This window comes from Rutilus rutilus, assembly GCF_951802725.1.
Source record: "Rutilus rutilus genome assembly, chromosome: 6".
NCBI classification, from domain to species: domain Eukaryota; kingdom Metazoa; phylum Chordata; class Actinopteri; order Cypriniformes; family Leuciscidae; genus Rutilus; species Rutilus rutilus.
The window spans coordinates 23,572,817-23,594,829 of record NC_140214.1 but is presented as its reverse complement, the minus strand read 5'-3'; the positions used below and the strand labels follow the sequence as shown (position 1 = coordinate 23,594,829).

The 22,013-nt window shown below is 38.9% G+C and overlaps 1 protein-coding gene and 1 pseudogene across 2 annotated transcripts; one reads left to right on the top strand and one right to left on the bottom strand.

The window, feature by feature from the left end:
- The first annotated feature begins 3,600 nt into the window (after nucleotides 1-3,600).
- On the top strand, nucleotides 3,601-6,573 carry cyp7a1 (cytochrome P450, family 7, subfamily A, polypeptide 1). The gene is made up of 6 exons (XM_084410524.1): nucleotides 3,601-3,755; nucleotides 4,061-4,301; nucleotides 4,394-4,998; nucleotides 5,242-5,372; nucleotides 5,473-5,651; nucleotides 5,784-6,573. The coding sequence occupies exons 1-6, from the start codon at nucleotides 3,673-3,675 to the stop codon at nucleotides 6,081-6,083; spliced, it is 1,539 nt and encodes a 512-aa protein (XP_084266650.1). The 5' UTR covers nucleotides 3,601-3,672; the 3' UTR covers nucleotides 6,084-6,573.
- Nucleotides 6,574-13,452: 6,879 nt separating this feature from the next.
- On the bottom strand, nucleotides 13,453-14,379 carry LOC311292383 (putative nuclease HARBI1; annotated as a pseudogene). Its single transcript has one exon. The product of its transcript is annotated as a putative nuclease HARBI1 (transcript).
- Nucleotides 14,380-22,013: the final 7,634 nt, after the last annotated feature.

Below are 22,013 nucleotides of genomic sequence, written 5' to 3'. Positions count from 1 at the left end.
CTGAACCGTCTCTGGATTGGCAGACGTGACCTGAACCGTCTCTGGATCGGCAGACGTGACGAAGCACTGGCTCGGTAGGTTGCATCGGTGGAACCGGTAGGGCGAGACACTGGGGCAGAGCTGGCAGAGCGAGGCGCTGGGGTGGTGCCGGCAGGGCGAGACACCGGAGCGGCGCCTGCTGGGCGAGGCGCCTGGGCGACGTCAGCAGGGCGAGGCGCCTGGGCGGCGCCGGCAGGGCAAGCTTCTCGGGGACGGCCTCCGGGACGACAGCGGGCTGCACAGGGACGACAGCGGTCTGCACGGGGACGACCTCCGGGATGACAGCGACCTGCACAGTGACGACCTCCGGGACGACAGCGGGCTGCATGGTGACGACCTCCGGGTCTTTGGGGAGACTGGAGGTCTTCCTCCTCCTCCGCTTCTGATGGCGATGTGCAGGCTCTGGATCGGCAGACGTGACCAGTCTCTGGATCGACAGACGTGACCAGTCTCTGGATCGACAGACGTGACGTGACGTGAACAGTCTCTGGATCGGCAGACGTGACGTGAACAGTCTCTGGATCGGCAGATGTGCATCGGGCAGGCTGGGGAAGAGACATTTAAAAACATACTGCTGGATCTAGTGATGACGGAGTCCTTCTGTCACAACACACATCAAAAGCAGTAGATCCAAAAGCAGTATTATTTATTAGGGTAATCCGTACTCACAAACTAGTCCAGGCAAAGGGTCAAAATCCATACAAAAGCAGTCCAAAAACAAGACACAAACAGGCATGAACACAGAGGTGCAATGACATTAAACAAGGACTCCATAACAAACACTAAACAGGCAGGGTATTTATACACACAGAAACTAACAATCATGATGGGAAACAGCTGGGTGCAATCATAGACAGTATATAAACTGGACACAGCGACCCCATTGGATTCAACGGAGACAAGTGAAGTCAAATAGAAGCTCTTACTTCCTGGGGGTCGAGCGTACTGCGCAGACTCAAACTGAGCTTGACGACGTAGATGTGACGTGAGCAACCCGTCTGTCTTCTAGTAGCTGTGCCAAGAGAAATCTAAATCATTCCCTTCCGAAACTTGCAGAGACGGAGAGTGTGAGTAGGAGGTGTCCATGAGCTAGCAGCAGGAGAAACTTTTGCTATGTATTCTGATTAATTATTTTGTCACTTTGCCTCCACGTCCCCGCGATTGCGCGCGAGCTTCTCCTCCTGTCCATACGGTAATTCTCTACTGTGCGACAGAGAGTCGCGTGGTTATGACACAATCGTTAGCCTAATTTTACAAAAATTGCTTCTACGGGGCCATAACGGAAGCTACAAGGTAATGAAGCCTTTTATACATTTTCGTGTTTCTTTAGAAATAAACAATGGACAAATGGAGTCTTTAAACGCCTCAGATGTGAAGTTATTCGCTGTCAAAGTGACGCCAAAATGAATGGGAGTCAATGGGATGCTAACAGCAGGTGGGGGTCCGCTAGCCAATGGCGGCGCCCGGGGGTACCTTCAAAATAATAGAAAACCCTGCCCCCCTGGGTGCAATGAACAGTGATGAGTGCAGACAAGGATTGTGGGGAATGCAGTTCCAATGTGAATGACACCGTGGGGGAAGAGGACCTCTAGTGGACACCAGGGAACATAAACCAGACACTGTGACAGCTACATCCTAAATAAAAGAAAGTAAGAATTGTTTTGTTTTATTGTTAGATCTGGAGTGGAAAGTTAGTCACCATCAGACATGAAAATGGGAAGTGTGATAAAAGTTTATCATAAGTTTAAAATCTAAAGTCAGATTTCCATGGTTAGTAACATAATTAATTGTATCTATAAAAAATCCACCGCACTACATAACTGAGCCCCCTCACACTTTTTATTGGTATGTACATATGATGCTACATTTTACTTTTCAAACATTTTGTAACGGTTTGTGAGCTGAACAAACTATGGGGAAAGAGGCTCTCTGAGGATACAGTATATAGTGCTTTGATTGCAGCAGATTGTTTGGTTTATCTGCAGTTTCAAGGTCAAATGAATGCCTGGCCATCACAGTGTTAATTATTAAAGTTGATGAACATGGCCTTCATCTGGACCTTATCAATAAAGTTAACTCATTTCAGTGAGACACGTCACACATATTAAGATTCAAACGGTGCTTTTGATAAGATCAGCAATACATTGGCACTTAAAGCTGATTATTGATCTTTTGGTAACATTTTTAAATAAGGTCTCATTAGCTGCAGGTCCATTAAATAATATCAACAAATATTGATTTGATTTTAATAATGCATAAGTGAATGTTGAAATTAACATGAACTAGGAGCTTTTAAAGTATTTTTTACATTTACACTTCATGTTAAAGTGTTACCGATCCATTAAGTTGCCAATAATATCTGAGAAGAATGTTGAATTCATTTTAATCTTAATTCTCGGACTGCTGCATGCAGGTGTAATTGATTAAATGCCCAAAGGTAACAAAACAAGGTGTGTTAGTAATTATCCATTCCTAAAATCATGTCTATGCTCATTCACTCTGATTATTCGTCTGATGCTTGAAATCATATTAAACCAGCCTGAACAAGGCTGTTATGAAAATGTTACTTACTAGCTCATGTCAGTGAGTTTTTTAACAGTAGCCTATGTCTGACTCTAAACTGACTGATCTCACTAATGCTTTTAGGTTTTCGGGCAGAGCACCAGTTACCAGCGATCTGTGACCGTTTATCCAGAAGTGACCTGTCACATTAAGGTTACAATAGTGTATACTTCTAGTTCTTGCTTAATAAATAAACACTTTGCCAATTCATACAGCTTTTTGACCTCTCCTCATCACCAGGAAAGGGAAATACTCAGAAGACCTCTGCTGAAAATATGACTAATCATTCGCTATACTTGCTCATCTGACACAATCAAGCTGCAAAACAGAATATACATTATTTTAGACACAACTGGTGTTGCATAAGAGCGATATCATTTTTGTTTAAATATATTAAATGTAATGATGGATGAGATGTTTTAATTTGTGACACTGATGCAACCTCAACCTTTTAGTCATCAATAGATTTTGTGCCGCAATCAAAACATTGACTTAAAAAAATAGTATGTAGGCGTACGCATTCGTTGTTAAAAACTAGTTTTGTTGTCTGAAAGACCTGTGGTTGTGAAATATGGGTTTCTATAGCAATATATTCACAGAAATGAATTTGCATATTTACATAGCATGGCTTTAGCATATCTACAGAGAATGGTTAGGCCATTGCTTTTTAAAAAACTGACACTTAAAAAGCATGACTTAATCGACATGTTTAAATTTTTTAAATGAGTTTCAGAGAGTTTTCAAAAAAACACACACATCAAAGACCTTGAAGCTGTTTCCCAACTTTGCAGTACTATCAAAGTACAGTCTACTGGCCCTCAGGTGGAGGTGTCCATGGACTCCGTTCAAGGACAAGCACACAAACACATATACACCTATCCAGGGGTTTTTTTCTTAAAGGCATCTGGCACGTTTTCAGAAAAAAGTGTTGGAGGCAGTCATTAGTTGAGGTTACGTCAGGGGCTGTGGCTTGTGGTGAATCATATAAAAACAGGGCTAAGAGTGTATGAGTGCATCTTCAAGGATTACAGCCACACTCTAGTTCCTCCAGTTTTTGTCTCCCCAGCAGTTATGATCCTAAGCATTGCCCTCATTTGGGCCATAGTGGTTGGGCTCTGTTGCTGTCTTTGGCTTATCACAGGAATACGCAGAAGGTAATACCCACAGATCTGTGACTAAAAGCTTCACTGATCTTAGGAACATCATGGGGATGGTGGGATTCGCATCTGTTTGACAACTAATGTTATGTAATGCTTAATGACTTAAACTCGCAGGGTACTTCTTTAAATGAAAGATGTAAGATATTCACAAAAAAATTATAATAATCTTTGTATGGTATTGCATAGAATCAAGAGTAAGTTCTTTTAAGTTCTCTAAAAACTAAACTACATGTCAGAACTTGATTCTTGTTCTTAAACATGAGCTGTTTTGTAATTGTTTGACATTGTGGGTGTTTCAGACAGCCCGGGGAGCCTCCAGTGGAAAATGGCTGGATCCCTTACCTTGGCTGTGCTCTTCAGTTTGGGGCAAACCCTTTGGAGTTTCTTCGCAGCAGACAGAAGAAATATGGTCACATTTTTACATGCAAGATCGCTGGCCAGTATGTCCATTTCCTTTGTGATCCATTCTCCTACCACTCCGTCATCCGCCAAGGAAGGCATCTGGACTGGAAGAAATTTCACTTCGATGCCTCTGCAAAGGTACTGGAAATAACTTTTTGATTATTTCAGCAATCTAACTACAAAATTAACTACTTAAGTTGACATATAATGACATGCATTTGTTCTTGTAGGCATTTGGTCATGAGAGCATGGATCCAAGCCACGGTTACACCACCGAAAATCTGCATCAGACCTTCCTAAAGACCCTGCAAGGAGACGCCTTGTCTTCTCTAATTGAGACCATGATGGAAAACCTTCAGAGCACCATGTTGCAGTCAGGCATGCTGAAGGCCGAAACTTCCAAGTGGCAGAGCGATGGTATTTTTGCCTTCTGCTACAAGACCATGTTTGAAGCTGGCTACCTGACCCTCTTTGGAAAGGAATTGGATGGGGACCAGAGCATTGCACGTCAGCAAGCCCAAAAAGCTCTGGTGCTCAATGCTCTGGAGAACTTTAAAGAATTTGATAAGATCTTTCCTGCTCTGATCGCTGGCCTCCCCATTCACGTTTTCAAGAGTGCCTACAGTGCTCGCGAGAACCTCGCCAAGACTATGCTTCACGAGAACCTCAGCAAGCGTACCAATATGTCTGACCTCGTATCCTTGCGCATGCTCTTGAATGACACATTATCTACCTTCAATGAGCTGAGTAAAGCCAGGACCCATGTGGCCATACTATGGGCTTCACAAGCCAACACTTTACCTGCAACCTTCTGGACCTTGTTCTATATGATCAGGTACAACTCATACTCAGCCTGCATAAAACTGCACAGTAGTCACTCCCCAGAGTTATAAACCAGCATAGATAAATACAGTAATTGTAGTATGGAGATAAGCATTAGAGTGTTCTTGGAAAAGACATTTACTGTACCCATATGGAAGCGTTAAACTGTCAAACTGATCTATATTATTGTATACAACAGAGAACAGTTCAATAATGTACTTGTTAGGATGATGACAAAACTTCTGCTTGTTTTCAGGTGCCCTGCTGCCATGAAAGCTGCTAGCGAGGAGGTGAGGCGAATGTTTGAAAGTTCTCATCAGAAAGTCGATCCCCCAAATTCTCGACTTGTACTAACAAGGGAACAGTTGGACAACATGCCAGTTCTAGGTGGGAAACAATTTGAAAATATTTCAACATTTATGTATTCAACATTCTTAACATAGCCTACCAAAAGGTCATGTGGAGTAAAGCTTCCCTGCAATTTCAGACAGTGTCATTAAAGAGGCGATGAGACTGTCCAGTGCGTCCCTGAATGTGAGAATGGCCAAGAGTGATTTCCTTCTTCACCTGGACAACAATGAGTCTTACCACATCCGTAAAGATGATGTAATAGCTCTATACCCCCCGATGATTCACTTTGATCCTGAGGTCTATGACAATCCTCTGGTGAGTATTATGTTCTTTGCTGGTGTTTAATAGATAAATAGCAGCTTTCACCTGAGAAAAATATTTGAATTAACCTGTACATTTTATCTTTTATCTTTATCTTTTTTTTGTTTTGTTTTTTGCCACAAACAGACATACAAGTACGATAGATACCTTGACGAGAATGGACAGGAGAAGACCAGCTTTTACCGAAACGGACGCAAACTTCGATACTACTACATGCCCTTCGGCTCTGGGGTGACCAAGTGTCCGGGCCGTTTCTTTGCGGTGCACGAGATTAAGCAGTTCCTGTCTCTGTTGCTAGCGTACTTTGAGATGGAACTTTTGGACTCTGATGTGAAAGAACCACCGCTGGATCAGTCTCGGGCCGGACTGGGTGTTTTGCAGCCCACCTATGATGTTGACTTTCGATATAGACTCAAATTTCACTAAGGATCTCACACTTATTTATTGACTGTTGACTTAAACTGTAAATAGTGTACATTTTGCATCATGTCCAAGTAGACAAATGTGAATTGTGTTTTTTTCTATTCAACTTGATTAGAGAGAGATTTTAGGAAGTTTGAAAGGAACTTCAGAGCTCTCCTTTTAAAATTTTCAGTAACATTTACTGCACTTGTGCTGTGTATTCATAGTATTCTTCTCAGTTCTTAAACTATCTGGCATTATAAAAAAAAAAGTATATTGTACATTGCATAGAAAATGTAATCACTCACATCCTCTTTCACTGGCTGTTCACCATTTTTGTAAAGTTACGTGCTTTGTGAATTTTATTTTGAATGTACAGAGCAATTTTTTTTAACCAAATACCTTGAGTGTGTCTTTTTCACCCGCCGTTTAAAGGTGCTGTAAGCGATTTTACATGGAATTACATGCAGATGATCCTACCCCTTGAAATATATCAATGAAATAACTGTCCTGATCTGATGTATCACAATGATCTCTGTAACAGCCTCTGTAAAGAGTAAAAAAAAAAGCCAGAATCTAGACTAGCCAGTCAGAGGTTTTTTGAGAAGCTTTCTCGTGTTTTGAAAAATAAAATTATATTTAAATATGAAACTTAAACTGCTATATAGATATACCACATTTAGCATGTTATGTTTTGTGGTTAATTTTTAATTAGTCATATGTTAGATAATTATATACTTTTTAAATATTGTTTATTGGCCTAACAGTAAATTCATTATAATCAACACCAGCAAGTGTACACTTTGAAGAGTAAAAATGACATAGAAGGTTAGCTAATTCAACTTTATTAAAACTGCATATTGTAATCAAATTGCACTTCCAAAAGTCATACATTTGTGGAAAAAAAAAGACAAAAAAAGACATATTAGCCTATACAGGGAGTGGAGTGGACTAACGTTAACTAGCATGAGCAGACATAGCAAAGAAACGAATGAGACGACAGATCAAAAGAAAAAATAAACAGGTGTTTATTGGAACACAACAAGCCGACCGGGCAGTTTTTGTGCGTCTGTCGACTAAGTTTCCTCAGTGTGTTCCGCACCGTCGGCTGAAATAGACCTTTCTCACAATAACCGGAAATACGTAATCGTTGTGGAAGCGGAGTTCCTGTCAAGCCTCAACACACCAGAAAAACATAAACGCGGGCAAGTTTAAAATGGATCAAAGAGTCTACACAACTTCATTAACCGATTTGCCCAATATTACATTTGCTGATGTGACGACTCGTAGAGGAAAACTCCATCACCAAAAAGAAAAAAAGAAATAAAGGGTAAAAAAATTTCCACACGGAATTTGTCCATAAATATCAAGGTAAGTAGAGAGCGAGGCTAACTGTTACTGAACTGTTAATTAAAATGACACATCATTAGCGTGTCAATAGCTCTTGCTAGTTGCTTGCGCCATTTTTTATGTTGCTTTGACTGCGGAGGAAGTAGATTGCCACGACGATTGCGTATTTCCGGTCACAAATACGGAAGTTGTGAGAAAGGTCTATTGGTCCTCATCGGTTTCCCTTTTTGAATGACGAATATAGACGAATATATCTGCAGAAATAGATAGTTGTCTCATTTACACGCAGGTGCAGAACACGCATTCTAGCTAACAGTCGGCTGTAGTTCTCCCTGTGTGTTCAAGTGAAGCTTTTTACCCCGACGAGGGGTGACAACACAGTCGGCTTTCATCAGCGCTAGTTCGTCAGCGTTGGCCTGGTGTGTGTTCCAGGCTTTAGGCACAATCTTAAGCAATGGCCCTGAACTGTGGTTTAGTGTCAACACTGAGACAACGCTGTAACAACCTTCACCACACAATGTAGTTATAGCAACCTTTTGTCCATGTTGTTAAAACGTTGTTAGAAGGTTGGGTACGTTGTGCCAACGTTCTGTGTTTGCTGGGGTGTACGCACGTTGTGGACCCGCCTATAGGTGCATATTAGCCTACTAATGCGCTCTTTAAATAACCCAAAAAATATTGTGCAGTCTATTTCAGTTGCGTCAAAATAGCAACGTGCCAACAATGCGCCTGAACACACCTCATTTTCTGACCAGCACGCCCATAGCCGCACAAATGGTCGCAAATGCATTTGCTATTTAAACAACTTACAGCGCAGGATGTGAAAATGATAACTGGGTCGGGCTGAAACTATCAAAAAACCCTTGCGTCGCGCCTGGGTGTATAATAGGGCCCAATGACTGTGCAAATACCAGTTACAAGTAATATCCTACTTGTTCATGAAATATACTTGCTAAATAAGTTACTGTAGATATCACATGTGATATGATAACTGTGGATTTTAACTGATATAGGATTTCCAGGGCTCAAGTACTATAGTTGATGTGACTTTTTTTATAAACTCTACAATTTACTGTAGACTGTATAAACAATGACTGTGCTGGTTTTAGTTGGTGTCCCAACATGGTCAGGCTGGTCTGTTAGCTGGTTTTAGAATTTTTTTGTTGGTTTCAGCCTGGGAGACCAGCATAAATTAGCTAAGACCAAAGCAGCATAGGCTGGTTTTTAAAGGACATTAGTGCTGTCAAATCGATTAATCGCATCTAACATTAAAGTTTTTGTTTACATAATATATGTGTGTGTGTGTATATATTATTATATTTATATACATTATATATATGTCTGTGTTAGTGTATGTACTGTATATCATCCCCTTGGAATTATAAGGTTCTATCTGCGTTCTGAGCAGTTTTGAGATATTGAGCTTTAAAGTTTTTGCATTCCATTCGACTGTGTAGAAAGAACCTTTTTATTTTCTAAATAAAAAGTTCCAAAATGTACACAACTTAAAAAACATCACATAATGTAAAGAAGGGGTCACAGAATAAGAATATGTGAATAACTAAATTTTGACAAAAATGTCAGATAGAACCTTATAATTCCAAGGGGACAATATATGTGTGTGTGTATACAGACACGCATACAAACACACACAGATATGTATATATATAAATATATACACACATATTATGCAAACAAACTAAATTTATGTTAGATGTGAATAATCGATTTGACAGCACTAATTAATAAAACATATAATACAAATAATGTAATCTAGCCAATTGATTATACACAATCCCAATGAATGTTTAAAAGCACACAATTTAATTTAAGCAAGTCGATGTTTCTTAACCTGTTTACCTTTTCCTTAGCATTTGTTAGGTCTAAGAATGCCAAATAGTCAAAAGCAACCCTAACATAGACCTAAATTTAGTTGATAAACACATGGATTGTGTTAGAGAGATTGCGTCAAGGACGATTTGCAACCATTAGGCACAAGGTATGCAAATATTAAAGTGACTCTAAGTAAACCCGGGCCAATGATGCAGCAGCTGCCTTCATGGAACAACGTGAAAGAGTGTACTCATGCGCACTTGCTGTACGCTTTGACCTTGAGCTGATTATGTAACAAACATGCCAACACGAACTACAAAAGATCAATTTGCTAAAGGATAGGAAGTTTAGATTAAACTCAGCATGATGTCTTCAGTTTTTAATTCATTATGATTGACATAAAGATCAGTGTCTTGTGATAACATTATGTGTCATAATTCAGATTGGTTTCACTAGTGGTCTCGTAGGTGATGTACAATAGCTGAATACGTGTTAAGTTACATTTCTAAAGAAGCAGGATACTGATGTCAGAGAAGATATCAATTTCAGTACGGAATAGATGAGAGTGGTTCATTTTTGCCTTTTTTAGTGAACCTGACGACAGTCAGCAGACAGATGCTGTTTGCCAGTGTAAATAAAACATCTGAATTAGTTGTTTGCCTGTGATCTGGATAGCCTTATCTTGCAGGGCTGGAGTTGTTTGTGCAAGACAATAAAGGGGAAATGTCTGTCACGATATTATAGGTTATTATAGGTTATCAATCATGCTGAAACTTATATTACATGTCAACTTAAGACTTTTAGGCTATAGGCATTTGGATGGAGTATCCTTAATTGATAGAAAAATGCCTAAGACTTTTGCATAGTACTGAGTTAATTGTTTTATATTATCTTAACTGCTTCATAAAGATTATCTCAAGGTCACTGCAATTTAGGCTAATGCTTTAGATGATATGGAGTTCAGATATGGAAATGAACCATCCAGAAGCAACGTTTCTTCTGCTGTAGCTGAAGGCTGGCCATTTTTACAGAGTGTTTAATGGATTTGCTCGCCTCACTTTTTCAATACCTGAAGAGACAGATAAATCATTTAACATGCAAATGAGACTGAAGCGTTCTCTGTGAAGTAGAATGCGGCTGCAAAAAGGGATTTAAATGTTTGAGGGGAAAAATCAGTCCCATCTGGCACAGGCTATATTGTTCTTTTGTTTTCGCATACCATAGTCATGTACTGTAACTATGAAACAGAAACAAGTGTATAAATTAGAATGAAAGTAGACGAAGGTCTAATGACAATGGTGGGTTATAAAATGGCAAATAATATTAATTATTTGGTTAATATTATGCTGATTATTGCAGAAATGTTAAACAAAAGGAAACCCTTTACCTTGTTGTTTGTCTTGTAACATCTGGAACTTGGTTGAAAAGCTTGGGATTGGGACAGTATTTTATGGGTCTAAACTAGAAGTTGGTTCAAGATGGAGATGGATTTTAACCCTAAAATGTGCATCAAGTTTGGGGTCGGTAAAATTTAAAAACATTTTGGAAATATTGAAAAATTGTGAAATATTACAGTTTTAAATAACTGTTTTCTATAGTTTAATATATTTTAAAATGTACTTTATTCCTGTGAAAGCTGAATTTTCAGCATCATTACTCCAGTCTTCAGTGTCAGATGATCCATCAGAAATCATTCTGAAATGCTGATTTTGTGCTCAAGTAACATTTCTTACTATCAGTTGATTTGTGATACATTATACATATTTAAAGAAGGTTCAAGAAAATAATTTAATTAAAATATAAATCTTTTTGTAAAATATAGGCTAAATATATTTTCATCAATTTAATGCATCCTTGATGAATGAAAGTATTGTTTCTTTAAGAATGTCCAAATTGGTGTATATTTTCCACATGGAGTGGTTTCTCATCTGATCTTACAGTGTTTTTGGTCATGCTAATTTTTATATTAAACGAGAGTTTGTATCAATGAGCTGCACTGCTGCACGATTAATCGGTAAAAGATCTGCGTTCGCGCTGCCGCTGACCCAAAGAGAGCAGTTGTCATGTATAGGTTACACCAGTAGGTGGCAAGAAGTGCTGTTAAAAAATATATGTCATTGAATCATTCAGTCCAGAGATGTTCAAAAAAGCTGATTCATCCAGTAATTAATCAAGTTAATTCTTTATGAGCGAGTCATTGAATCATTCATTCAAACCAAGTTCTAAAAAAAAAAAATTATAATTCAGATTAATTAAATATTTTTTAAATAGCCTATATATTTATAGATTTTTTTACATTTTTGTCAGAACATCTTGTAAATCACGTTATTTTGTTTAGTTGCCTTTTGAGAATATTGAGAAAATAGTGATCTCTATTTATCCAGAATTGTGCAGCTCTAATGAATGAATGAGGTATTTATATAGCGCTTCACAATCATGTTAGGGGGAATCTCCTCAGCCACCACCAGTGTTCAGCCAGTACCGGTGTACACCGGTACCAGTGCGCTCACCACATGCCAGCTATAGGTGGAGACGAGAGAGAATGATAGAACTAATTCAGTGGGGATTATTAGGAGGCCATGATTGATAAGGGCCAATAGAGGGAATTTGGCAAGGACACCAGGGTTACACCCCTACTCTTTACGAGAAGTCAGGAGTTTAACATCTCATCTGAAGGACAGTGCTTGTTATAGTGTCCCCATCACTATTCTGGGGTGTTAGGACCCACATACCACAGGGTGAGACCCCCTGCTGGCCTCACTAACACCTCTTCCAGCAGTTTTCCTAGGAGGTCTCCCATCCAGGTACTGACCAGGCTCAACACTGCTTAGCTTCAGTGGGCAACTAGTCTTGGACTACATATGGTTGTGGCCATTCTCTAGGTTTCCATATGCAGGCATTTCCCCCCCATTTTTCCATCTGTTTAAAAAAAAATTTGATAGGTAATGTTAAAAAACATATTCACGTTCAGATTTATATTTAGTATGAAAATAAATAGCAAGCTGTCATTTTGCAGATGCTTTCATCTAAAGTGATTTGCAGTACTCTAATTACAGTGGCAGGCCCCCTGGAGCAACCTGAGGTCACACACTCACACACACAGTACATTACATATAAACATTGACAAGTAAAACAAGTAGTTTCATATAGAATATGCATCTAATTGTATCTCACTTATGCAGTCCAGACTCCAGGGGGAAAGTTACCATTTGATTGTACAGAATGTGGCTATTGTAATGCACGTGGAGAAGTTTTATCTCTAATACAGGAAGTTGTTGCACATGCTCTAATGAAACAAGACATAAATGACTTAACATGCTGCTGCAAGCTGATTCACTATTCAGTGAAGTGGCAACATTGGTGAAGAAAACAGGATTACACAATATAGACGAGCTCAAACAGGTTATAGTGAAAAACAGTCACCTCTTGCAAAGCCAGTCAAATAAAGGTCAGAACATTGGCTTTATGTCTGTTTCTTTAAACATCAGAATTTGTATTTTTTAATAAGTTTAAGATGGACCTTAATTGAATTGGTATCTTTTATGTCCTAGGGCCAGTTGTTCAAAGGTAAACTGATCGGATTTTGGTAATCGGATTGGATCAAATCTTGAAAATGGGTTGTTCAAAAGGGAAAGAAGGAATCTGAAATCAGATTAGATCACGGAATCCAGTCCTAGTTTTAATCTGGATCAAACCTTCAGGTTGTGTTGTTCAAAACTTGTCAGTAGGATTTAGATAATTTTATTCTTTATTCAATTCATTAATTTTATTCAAGGTGGATTCCAGGAAGAAAATGTAGTAAAACTTTAAAATTGGTCAAATAATACATTTTATCATTTAGTGTATAAACTTTTATTTATATTTTGCACTTGACTTGTGCAACCGTTGTAACAGTGATAAAGTAGATACAGTAGACATAGCACATAGGCTACCAATTAAGCTATTCAGTATAGTAAAGTAAAAATAAAATAAAAATGATCTTGTCCCCATGAAATAATCCCCCAAACAGATTTCAATAACAAACAAAAATAATGTATTCCATTTTTCTGTCATTCATCACTGTATATTCATTTCAAAGAAACAATCATCAGAGATGAGCCTGTCAAAAATAATGTCTAAAAATTGCATCCCTTACTATATGTCCAGTCAGTCCCTCATTCTGACAGAACGCCAGAGGTTGGTCTGGTTCTTCAACAGGCTCAGGTGCATCCTAAACATCATCCCAGAGAGGGACATTGCACCTAGCGATGTTGTGCAGGACGATACACGCAAGTATTATGTTGCATGCTCCCTGTGGTTCCACTCGCAAGTAGTTAAGGCATGCAAAGCGTCTCTTCAGAACTCCATTTAAACACTCAATTGCACATCTTGTTTTCCAATGAGCAGTGTTGAAGCGTGCCTGCGCAGGTGTGGTTGCTGCAAGAAAAGGAGTCATCAGCCATGGTAGGAGTGGATAGGCACTGTCTCCTAATATTATGCCATCCGGTCGGTTTGTTTGGAACTCTCTGTATAAAGCACTCTCTCTCAGGATACGTGCATCATGAACAGACCCAGGCCACTTCACGTGATGAGTTTTGTGATGAGGTCAGCATCGCCCACAAGTTGGATGTTGATGCTGCGCCTCCCCTTTCGGTTGATGTACTCCAAATCCCTCTCATGAGGTGCTTGGATATGCACATGAGTGCAGTCAATAACCCCAATAGTATTGGGCATGTTCCACAAAAGAAAAAACTTGTGCTTTGTCTGGGCAATCTGGACATCCTTTGGAAGTGAAACAAACTGATTGACCAGGCTGGCCAATGCAACTGACACAGCTTTCACTACATCACTCAGAGTTGATTTGTCCACTCCTATATTGTCACCAACAACTTGGTAGAAAGTCCCAGATGCATAGAAGTGCAGACCAATGAGGACCTGTTCTTCCACAGACAGACTGTGACTCCTTCGGGTTCTCCGTTCGTTGAAGTTTTGGCCTGACAAGGTCTGCAATGTACTTAATATCAGCATTCCCAAAGCGAAAGCGACCATACAGTTCTTCAGTGGTGTATTGCTCCAGTGGTTGTGCATGCTCAACATACACCCTTTGACGGTATCCTCTTTCACCAAAACGGTGGTAGTGATGGACAATACCTGCCATGTCAGTGCCTCTCTCTAAGTCCTCTGAGAAAGGCTGAATATACTGTAAGATGGCTGTCAAATACCCACACACCAATTGGCTGACGAGCTGTGGCTTGTGTTCAATTAAATCAATCATGCCCAAGGCCTATAAATACTATGTTCACTACAACAGATGAGGTGGAACCATGGACTCAAAAGGACCTAATTTCACTGTTGCAGAAACCCATGCACTGCTGGAGGGTGTTAAGTGCCATTATGCCTCAATAGTAGGAAGCTCTGTTGCGGGTGGAATGGTGACTAACAAAAGGAAAAAAGACATTTGGGTTGAAATCACCCAGAATGTGAATGCAATGGGGTCTGGCCAGAAGAGGACCTTGGAGCAAGTGGAATTTAGATGGAAGAATCTGAGGGTCATGAATCACTGAGGCTTTCCCATGACTGTTCCGGGAAAAGATTCAAAGTTTCGAGTGTGTTGAGACCAGCGCCATCTGGTGCTTATTTAAAATAAAGCAGCCAGAAGCCTGTGTTAGAAGCTCTGGCAGATGAAGTAACCACAACACACTCCATAGTTTCAATGTTATGTGTACAAATAAAAGCCTTACATGTTTGTGTTTGATTTGTTCATTAAATAAATTCATTTTCCCATTAAAGTGTGACAATAAAATAAAATATAAGCTTATATGATTCAATAAGATTTAATGTAGGCCTACTCTCTCTCTCTCTCTACACATGCACGCACGCACACACACACACACACACACACACACACACACACACACACACACACAATGAATAAGGACATTGTCTGATAGGATCATCTGTTATTAAATGTGCTTATGACACTTGTTACTGATAGTGCTTATGTAACTGTAGGAATGACAGAAAGTTGATAAAGTTTTTAATTATTTTTATGTAGAAATAAAACTTGTTTCACAGTGTTGGGGCTGAGTCTATTTCTCCTCTTAGACAGTACTTCCCCAGCCTTAGAGAACACTCTTTCACATGGTACAGAGGAGGCCGGGAACAAAGAAACTGCAATGCCAATGTATATAGGTGGGGGTAGACTTGTTTCTGCATTCTCCAGTATTCAAGTGGATCTTCAGCTCTTTGTATGTTTGTCTCTGTAAGGTATTTATCCACTTCTACGATCGCATTCAAAGTGGCATTTGAGCTTTGCTCCACAGCACTGTCCAACAGAAGCCAAAGGTTTCCACCTTAGAAGTGTGAGGAGAAATTGTATATAACACACATCAACGGTCAATAATTATAAAATACAATAATAAAAAATAAAATAATAATAAATAAATACTTGAGCTTGGTGTGGGCTGTTGGGTTGATGATGGTGCTTCTGTTGACTGAGTGCTTGATGATGGGGATGGTCTTATCTTCGGCCCTGATGACATTACCACATTCTGCTTTTAGCCGTTTGACAGCCTCTGTCATTTTAGTTTGGTGAAGGAAACCCAACTTTTTAAACCTTGGGTCCAGCAGAGTTGCCATGGTCATTATGCTGAGCGACTCCATATTCCAGATATGTTCCCTCAGACGCCTGATGAGGTTCTCAGATAATTCCTTTGTGATTGGCATGGTTAACCTATGAAATACAAAATGATTTACTCTGTGCAAAAATACAAAATTAATAAAAAAGACATCAAAATTTGCTAATGAGTATTCTACATAAATAAAAATAAATACCTTAGTTGTTCAACCTGTAATGAATGGTGAATCATTTTTAGCAAAGGAATTACTTTGGAGCCAGACACTCGTTTTTCCTCTGACAGCTCTACTGTGGCCTGGTGGAATGGGGAGAGAACACACAGAATTTGCTGTATGGCTTCATAGTCCTGTGCATGAAGTGGAGCTATATCAGTTTTAAGTGAGGCAAGGGATGCTCCCACAGTTTGCCTTTCCCCATGCAGCCGCTGAAGCATGTGAAAAGTGCTGTTTCCACTTCATTCACTAGTTTCAGAACTGGCCTGTTCATCTCTTGCTGCACCTGGGTCAACATTTCTTTGGCAGAGGTGCTGCTTCGAAAATAGGTGACCACTTTTTTTGCTTTGTTCCGAATGTCACACAGAGCTGGTACCTGATCAAAAGACTTCTTAACCATGGTGTTAAGTGCATGTGCAATGCAAACTGAATGTCTCACTTGCAGAATTCTTGCACAAGCAATCATGTTTGCTGCTGCATCTGTGACAAGACACTTCACTTTGTCCTTGATTGCCCAACATTCGTTTTCACCAGGGCCATATTTTCCGCTGTGAGCCTGTTTGGGAACTTCTCAACATCCAACAACGCTGTATTCAGCTTATAACTGTCATGTAGTGACAGGTTATTGCAAGATATGCATCCGTGTTGATAGAAGTCCACATATCCGATGTTAGAGATAGAGCAGTTGCTTTTTCCATGTTTGCCTTGGCCTTCCTCTTTGCTTCTTCATATTTTGAAGCCACCATTTTCTTTAAAGCCTTTTTGAGTCCACAAAACATTTATAGTAAAATTATATTATTATAGATACAGATTTATTATATAGATTATACATCAAAATGAATTTTATGACCATGTTGACCAATGCCTCATCAACCATTTGCTCGCGAGATGCTATAATGAAAGAAGTAATATATATTATACATATATTAATTGAAATCATGATAATGCATTCACAATTATGAATAAAAATCATGAAGCAACAGTCCCAACACCTTGTGTGCTTTGATTGTTATGGGGCTGTGCAGTCTCATGTAAAGCTCTGAAATGCCTCAGCATGGATGATGTGTAGTTTCCATAGACAAGCTCTTTGTCACACACCAAGCATCTCACCTTCTAAAAAAAGTTATATGAAAGTAAGAAATAACATACAACAATAAAATAAATAAAATAATTTCATTTAAATTTATATTTAAATAATATATACATAGAAATGCATACATACATTGGAAGCTATAAGCTCAAAATATTCCCAGACAGGGGAAGTCTTCCTTTTTTGGCTGTTGCCATTGCTCTAAATACAAACCCTTCACCAAACACCAACACCCTATCCCCTCTCCCCTCTTCCCTAATCTCACCCTAAACCCAAATACCAACACCAAATTACCTAAAATCACCAAAAGTGCAAAGATTTTACAAAAACAAAAAGACACAACAACAACAAAGAAAAATAAATGTTGGTTATTTAAATGTAATATATTGATTAACTTTCAAAGTACAGCACTCTCCTCACAAACCCATCAACCAGACTGAGCCTACAATGACTCGTTAAATAAGATCTGGGGTTCGAGCCTTCTGACACCCAAAGCGAAACGCGCACGTGATTGGACAGAAAGCGAGGCTTCGTATGTCGTCGATCACGTGGCTCTAGTAAACCAATACACACCCCGATACGGGGCTTCACTAGAAATTGTGTCGCTTGTGTGATACGCACATCGAAGCTTCAGTGTCACACGTAACATCACTAGGGCCAGAGCAACAAAGGACCTTGCTGAAGCAAAAAACACCCAAACAGGCAGCAAACCCTTTAAGAAAGGTGAATACACAGATGTGGTTCTGGACATTATTGGAGGCGAGAACTCTAAAGCTCTGCACGGGATTCAAGGTGTTGTAGGGGATGGTGAGCCTACGATTGTAGAGGAAAGTGAGGCAGTTCCTCCTAATGCAGAGGAAACATTCATTCTGGATCTCAGCCCTATTATTGAAGAACAACCTGGATCCTCACTGGTAGAGCCAGCAGTCACAGGAGCTCAGAAAAGAGGCTTGAAGCGTCCTTTGCCGAATAATAATGATGATGCCTATGAATCACTTCTTAAACGAGAAACTGAAAGAGCAGAAGCACAGATACTCCTGGCAGAGGAACAAATCAAGCTGACCAAACTGCAGCAAACCAAAGCAAACTTCAGATCTGCCTCCTAAAAGCAGGGCTTGGAAATGCTGGTCTCTCCTTCTCAGATGAAGAAGAACCCTGAACATTCTTTATTTAGTTAACTATTGGACATTTAGCCTTTTTTTTTTTTTTTTTTTTGTGTATCCATATCATTTTGATCCAGATTAAATGTTTTGAACAACTGGCCCTAGTTCTGTTTCTTCCACCAGCACTTCCAGAAGCAATGCTGGCTCATTCTCAGAACGTTACCATTTGTGCTTAAAGCTTGTTGACAGTTGTTTTATTATAATTAACGCTAACCCTAAATCACTACAGTAAAGTGCAGTAGTATCAGGGTTTTACCATGTCTTGATGGAAATGAGTTCATTAAAGGTACAATATGTAAGATTTTTGTAATAAAATATAAAAAAAATCACTTGCACAGTGTGATATATTTCTTAGTTCCCAAAGATTTTTAATTTCAGAGAAATTCCAATTTTAAATAATGGCTCGTCCCTGGTCATTGTCGCCTGCCAATTACGTAATATCCGTGTTATCCCTGGTTTCCACTTGTACTGCCATAGTAACCATGGCAACAGACGTGGACAACTGCGTTACGTCTAGCAGCACGCTCACGCTGTTGTTGTTTCGTTCAAACATTATGGACCAAAGGAGAAATAAAACGAGGATCAATGTCGCGTGGCGTTTTCGTGATGCCGAGAGCACCACGTCCGCGACTAACTCCGACTTGACAGAGCTTCACGAGTCACGACTAGACAGGGACGCCCCTTTGCATGTACTTTATTAGATAGGTGAGCAAATGTATATAGAACGAATCAATGTTATATAGCTCAACATGATGAAATGTTAGAATATGATCAGTATGTTATTCTAATGTTGATCTAGCTTACTGCTAGTCTCATACAGCCAACAAACTAACACATAGAATACCATTATAACTTTCAACACGCTCAAATGCAGTTTAGTGTGATAGACCAAGTGAAACAGCGCTGCGTTACCTCACAAGTTTCATTTCGTCTAATAAACTGACCTGTGTGAAGTAATTCTGACCTTGCGGGTAGTCCGGTAGAATGAAATTTATTATATCTGCGGGACTCGCGTGTGGCGCTGATATCTGTCTCGCATTAGCAATCGCGCCCTGCTTCATACCACAGTCATGTTAAAAACATCAATGTATTCACTTACATTATTAGATCCATCGGCATGACGACAAGTTCCATAATTCCGCTTATGCATCATCAACCTACGCCTTTGTTATTGTAAGAGGTCAGATATTGTATTGTATAAAAATTACATATTGTAGCTTTAAGAGAAGAGGTGAAGGTAATGGCTGATTAACGACCTTTAAGGCACAACATGTACGATTTTTGGATTAAAATCTCCAAAAACCACTAGAATAATGTTATATGTTTGGTTGATTTGTGGATTATCCCAAATGTTTTAAACAATGTTTAAATCCAGAGTATTGAGCTATTTTAACCAGTGTAACGGCCTGTGTCATTCCGTCGCCTGTCATTGACGTCACATCAGGGCTACTCTTGATTTCGCAGAAACCATGGAAACACCAAAAACGTTTTAATATATTTTGTGTTTTATTAGACAGGTGCGCAACTGTTTGAATACCTTTATCGACAGAAAACGAATCATTGTTATAAAGCTCAACACGGTTAGTCTTATTGTTTAAATCTCTTGTTTTCTTGATTTACCGCAAGTAACAAGTTTGTACCATGCCTCAGAGACAACACTATTATGTCAAGTGCCTAACAGTATAATCAGAAAGAGCTTTATTTTTAGTAACAGTAATACAGCATTTTCACCACCTTACAATGTATTTTAAAATGAATTGCTTGCCATTTACCAGCACAGTCATCCAGTTTTTATTAATATGATAATCTAATATCGATCTAGATTACTGCAGTGCGCAACAAGTGTCTCATAGCAGCCACCAAGCGAAAGCACAGAGTAACATTTTGACAACTTTCAAGTACTCAAATGTATTTTTTGGTATGATTGTTTTGACCAAGTAACAGGGCTATCCCACAATTTTAATTAATCAAATAAAGTGACCTGTATGAGTAGTAATTCAGCATTTTCGGTTTTATTAGAATAAAATAAAGTAGGCTAATGTGAATTTAAGAGATCAAACATTATGAAAATGAACCATGGTTTTATTTAAAGTGTAGAAAACATGTTTCATTGGTGGATTGATTACCATTTGTATAACCACTTTGCTATAGCAAAACAATGGTTAATTTGAGGTTACCATGGTTTAATAACCATGTTTTTTTATTTTATTTATGTAATGGATAATTTATGTAACAAAGTTCAAGTCCAGGGACGAATGAGGCGTAACTTTAATCATAAGGCTGGTTTCACAGACAGGGATTAGATTAAGCCAAAATTAGGCCTTAGGTCAATTAGCACATTTAAGTAGTTTTTATAAACATGCCTTAGAAAAAAAAAAAAAAAAAAAATATGTTTTTACTGGTGTGCATCTTGAGACAAAACAATGACACTGACATATTTTATGATATGTCAGTGCTAGTTGCTTTCAGTTAAAACAGCTCAAACATACATTTTAGTCTGGGACTAGACGTGGCAAAGTGTGAAACCGGGGGAAACGTGCATAAACAGCATTTAAGCATAATAAAAACAGCAACGTAAAATGTCCAAGTCTCTCGGCCCCACCCTATTTCTTACCACAGTAATAAAACTTAAATACACCCGTGAACATGATTTCTGCCTGAGTCCGCCGTCCGCCTGTCAGTCGGATGGTTTCCATCGACTGCGGAGGTAAAGATGACAACTCCCATGATTCCACGCTCATTCACGGCTTCACCAAGCTATGCCTTTGTTATTGTTTTGAATAAGCGACCTCTAGCGTCGAAACTTACATACTGCCTTTGAGCAGTACAACCGTGTTCAACATTGATTATTAAGTTCTTGAGCAGTAAATGACCATTTAAAAATGATTTCTGAAGGACCATGTATGGCACTGAAGACTGGAGTAGGCTAATGATACTAGAAATTTAGCGCTACCATCACAGGAATAAATTACCTTTGAAAATATATTCAAATAGAAAACTATTGCCCACAAAACCTATTGTGTCACAGAAGGAAATTATGTCATGATGATCTTAATACATACTGAAAAATACTTTTCAATTTCAGTATGTGCTTTTTGTAATTAATGGAAAAGTATGTGACTCAAGATTCAGTTCTTCTCATTTTTAAGCGTGGAAGGTTTGGCTTTCATTTACATGAAGAGCCTGGAAACCATGAGTCAGCATTTACAGATCTTCAGTTAACAGTTAATGCATTCATATTTGTGTGTAGATTGTGAGACTTTTCAGAGAGAAGCAAAGTCTAGTCTTGATATTTTACATTATAGCAGTGATCAAGGGAATACAAGATAATTGTGGTTTAAAATGAAAGGCAAAGCATAGATTTGTCCTTGGACACTTAGTTATCAACTGTTTTTGGACATTGAGCAAGTAGGAAAGGGTGTGGTTCCAGGGGGGATGATTTCTGTTTTTCTTTCTTTCATTCTTTGTTTTGGATGAAGTGATAAGGGTAACATTAGTCACCTATTGCACCATCTGGTAGTCCTACTTAGTAAATCAAATTGTTGCTCACAGAGACAAATGGAAAATGAAAAAACCTGGAAAATGAATCATTAAATGAAAATAAAAAAATAGCCAGTATGAATAATATCAGCATTTATCTGTTATAACAAACATTAAGATTATTTGTACTCGCACCATAAATCACATTGG

Coding starts and splice junctions, on each gene's coding strand:
- cyp7a1 (XM_084410524.1), top strand. CDS start 3,673: ATGATCCTAAGCATTGCCCTCATTTGGGCCATAGTGGTTGGGCTCTGT. Junction 4,302..4,393: donor ACTTCGATGCCTCTGCAAAG/GTACTGGAAATA, acceptor TTGTTCTTGTAG/GCATTTGGTCATGAGAGCAT. Junction 4,999..5,241: donor ACCTTGTTCTATATGATCAG/GTACAACTCATA, acceptor GCTTGTTTTCAG/GTGCCCTGCTGCCATGAAAG.